General features: G+C 41.8%; 1 protein-coding gene across 1 annotated transcript; it reads right to left on the minus strand.

Annotated features, from left to right (window-relative positions):
* Window positions 1-141: 141 nt before the first annotated feature.
* On the minus strand, window positions 142-2,462 carry LOC118341312 (NLR family member X1-like; the record flags this gene model as incomplete). Its single annotated transcript, XM_035679535.1, is given in 2 exon segments — window positions 142-278; window positions 2,365-2,462. Coding segments are annotated over 2 exon segments (189 nt in total), but the record flags the coding sequence as incomplete, so codon positions are not given.
* Window positions 2,463-3,635: the final 1,173 nt, after the last annotated feature.

A 3,635-nucleotide genomic window follows, 5' to 3' on the forward strand; every position in this document is an offset into this window, starting at 1 on the left:
AATGTGTGCAGAAAGAGAGAAAGAGGAAGAGGGGTAATATAAAACTGAGCAGAGCTGAGGGGAACATACTGTGTTTAATTAACTGAAATTTGAATATTCTAAATTAAAAGACAGCAGCACAGTGAAGAGAGGATTCCATTGTACACACAGACTACAACAACGTAAACACATGAATTAAAGTGTAGTCTTACTGTAGAGATCTAATAGAACTCTTGGGGTCTAGTAGCAGATCTCTCAGGAGGATGCAGGACTCAGGACCCAGGCTGTTAAACTGCAGACTGAGGACAACAGAGACAGGCAGACACAACAATCACAGCAAACAACATTCACATGCTAGACAGGCATGGGAATCACCCAAAGTTAATAAAAATACATGTAAAAGCTGCAGTAATGAGGGCTATATTTAACACTGTAAAGTAACTTAGTAAAATGCTCTGATCATTTTAAAAGAATATCGCTGGCATTATTCATTGTTCATATACAGTGTATATTTTTATTCCCATTCCATGACCCATTTATATCAATGAGGGTAGGCTAAATAACAGAAACACCTCTCTGTATAATGCAATACAGTTCAACAGGAGCATAGACTACATTCTCCAAAATGATCATAAAGTTGAATCAACACGTCATCACCTAACCTATTGCAGGAGTGTTGGATCAGACTGACTCTGTATTAGCCAAATAAACTGGTAACTGAGTGTATTTTCACTGTAGTGCAGTGCTGGACTGATCCTGTCTTTGTCATATCTGAATATGAATAATTTTTTAATAAACTAACTGAAGTTAAGTAATCCAGTATTCAATTGATATGAGCTGATCAGTTAAACTCACAATTACTGTGCCTGCTTACAACTATTCAGTGAATTCATATTCAGTCACTATGCAGCAATTGAGTGTGCATACATTACATGTACAAAGTTCAGCATCAAGCAATAAACAGAAGTCACTAGTGGGGATGTCTCCACACTCGGTGCAGGTTGAGATGTTATGTAAACAAAGACACTAGTGTGACAATGACATGTAGGCTACCTGTGCATCCCGGCTATAAACACCACATGGTACGCTACATCTGGGCTAGCAGAATCTTCTCGTCCTAAAAGGCTCAGAGTGACCATCAGGACTGGCAGTCATCCAGGAATTCACAGAATCATAGCTACCTCTGTAACTTCCTGTCAACCAGTTGCAGTAAACAAAATGGATCATTTATAGAAGTACTGTCACAGACATCCACCTTCTGGTCAACTGAAGAAGCCAATGGCAGAATAGCTGATGCCAATCTAGAAGCAACATTTAAGTGTTAAAACCTGCTGTCCAGGATGCTAATGCGCACATCTCTGATTGTGACACCCCCCTAATTGCTGTGCTGGATGTGGCTAGACGCCTGGTAGAATGACAGATGACATCTGAGGGGTGAAATGTCCTTGAGATCTATGGAAGTGAACCACTCTATTAAACTGATGATCTTAAGGACGTTGATTGTATGAAACAACTATCCTTAGGTCTAGTACAGGACAGAGTAAATGGTTTTTCTTTGGTATCCGAAAATATATTGAGTAAAACCCATCGTTCAGCATACGTGGGTGATGGCCTTTTTGTCCAGGAGTGTGGCTATCTCCTGAGACAAAAACTGGCCCTTCACTGGGCCTGTGACTAAGGTTCCCCTGAGTGTGGTCGGGGCTGGCAACAGAACTGAAACCTGTCACCTTGGGAAATTGTTTTCAAAAGCCATGAACCTTGGGAATGGGTTGTCAGTAGTCCAGGTGCCCACCACTCTCAGCATGTGCCTTGAGGTTTATTTGGGTGCTTTTGGGGGCACTGGTTATGCTGTTGTCCCCGCTGGGGTTGCGGGGACAGAATTTGATCACGTCTGGGCTGACGCCAACTGCAGACAGTAACCTGGATGTGTTATGGTGATGTTGCTGTGGGTCCTGGGCACCACTTTTCTTAAGAGTGCTGGGCTGGGGAGTCCCATGCCCCTACCCCGATGACCCCAGGACTCTGAAGCATGGACTGATTGTTTTCTGCGCTCACGTGCAATCCAAGGAAAAAAACAACTCTAGCCTTAAAGCTAGCTGTCTGTCTTTAAGATAACTTGACAAAATAGGCTAGGAAATCCAGATGGGAGCTGTGGACTACCCCTGCACACAACTGGATCACCTTTCAACCAGAGTAAATCAATAAATAGCACAGCCAACAGTTTAAGACAGTCAGTGTAGCTGGTGAAGAGCACTAACATACAGAATACATATCCACTTACTTTACTGTCACTAGCAGTAAGAGAGGAATGAAACAGGACATGTTTACTTTGTTATTATGGGCCTTCACTGCAAACCACAACAGAAGTTATTAAGTTTGTCTCACTTGAGGTTATGTGTGTGTCTGAAGGCAGGCTGCAGCATCTGAATCATGCCATGAGTCAGGAGACAGGAGGACAGGTCCAGCTCTTCAAGGTGATAACTACAGGAAGACACCATACCACATTTAAAAATATATATTAAGATTAAACATACCAATTCTTTGCATTTCATATACAGAGGTATTTACCAACTCTAAATCTACTTCTAAAGGAAGTTTTTTCCTTGCCGCCGTCGCCAAGTGCTTACTCATGGTGGGAACTGTTGGGTATCTGTAAATAATTTTATAAGGAGTATAGTCTAGACCTGCTCTATTTTGTAAAGTTATTTCTGTTATGAATTGGTGCTATACAAATAAAATTAAATTAAATTTGCTATTACACAATTTAAAACTGCACTATGCAATCTCATGTTAATGGCAATACACGGCCACTTCCCAGTAATATTTTCAGGACTTAGAAATTCTGTAAGGGTGTCAATACCGTTTGACCAACCCACAGCTAAAAAAAACAGCAGAGCTGTTTCCTACAATATTATCTGCCTTATTTCAACAGTCCTGTAGCACATTGCTGCCTACAAAGGGATGCTTTGAACTACAGTGGGGAGAACGTAACGGAAGTATTTGATACACTGCCGATTTTGCAGGTTTTCCCACTTACAAAGCATGTAGAGGTCTGTAATTAAGGTACACTTCAACTGTGAGAGATGGAATCTAAAACAAAAATCCAGAAAATCACATTGTATGATTTAATTAATTTGCCATTTTATTGCATGACATAAGTATTTGATCACCTACCAGCAGTAAGAATTCGGCTCCTCCAACAGACCCCCCCTTGTTAATTTTTCTATAAGAAGCCTTCCTGTTCTCTCCCACTCATTACCTGTAATTAACTGCACCTGTTTGAACTTGTTACCTTGTATAAAAAGACACCTGTCCACAACACTCAAATCAAACAGAACTCCAACCTCTCCACAATGGCCTAAGACCAGAGAGCTGTGTATGGACATCAGGGATAAAGTTGTAGACCTGCCACCAAGACGGGATGGGCTACATGGACAATAGGCCAAGCAGCTTGGTGAGAAGGGCAACAACTGTTTTGGTCGCAATTATTAGAAAATGGAAGAAGTTCAAGAATGACGGTCAATCTCCCTCAGTCTGGGCTCTATGCAAGATCTCAACCTCGTGGGGCATCAATGATAAGAGGAAGGTGAGGGATCAGCCCCAGAATACACGGCAGGACCTGGTCAATGACCTGAGAGAGCCTGGGACCACAGTCT

The sequence above is a fragment of the Morone saxatilis genome, unplaced genomic scaffold (genome assembly GCF_004916995.1).
Source record: "Morone saxatilis isolate NCDOM2014 unplaced genomic scaffold, NCSU_SB_2.0 Contig8, whole genome shotgun sequence".
In the NCBI taxonomy this organism is placed as follows: Eukaryota; Metazoa; Chordata; class Actinopteri; family Moronidae; genus Morone; species Morone saxatilis.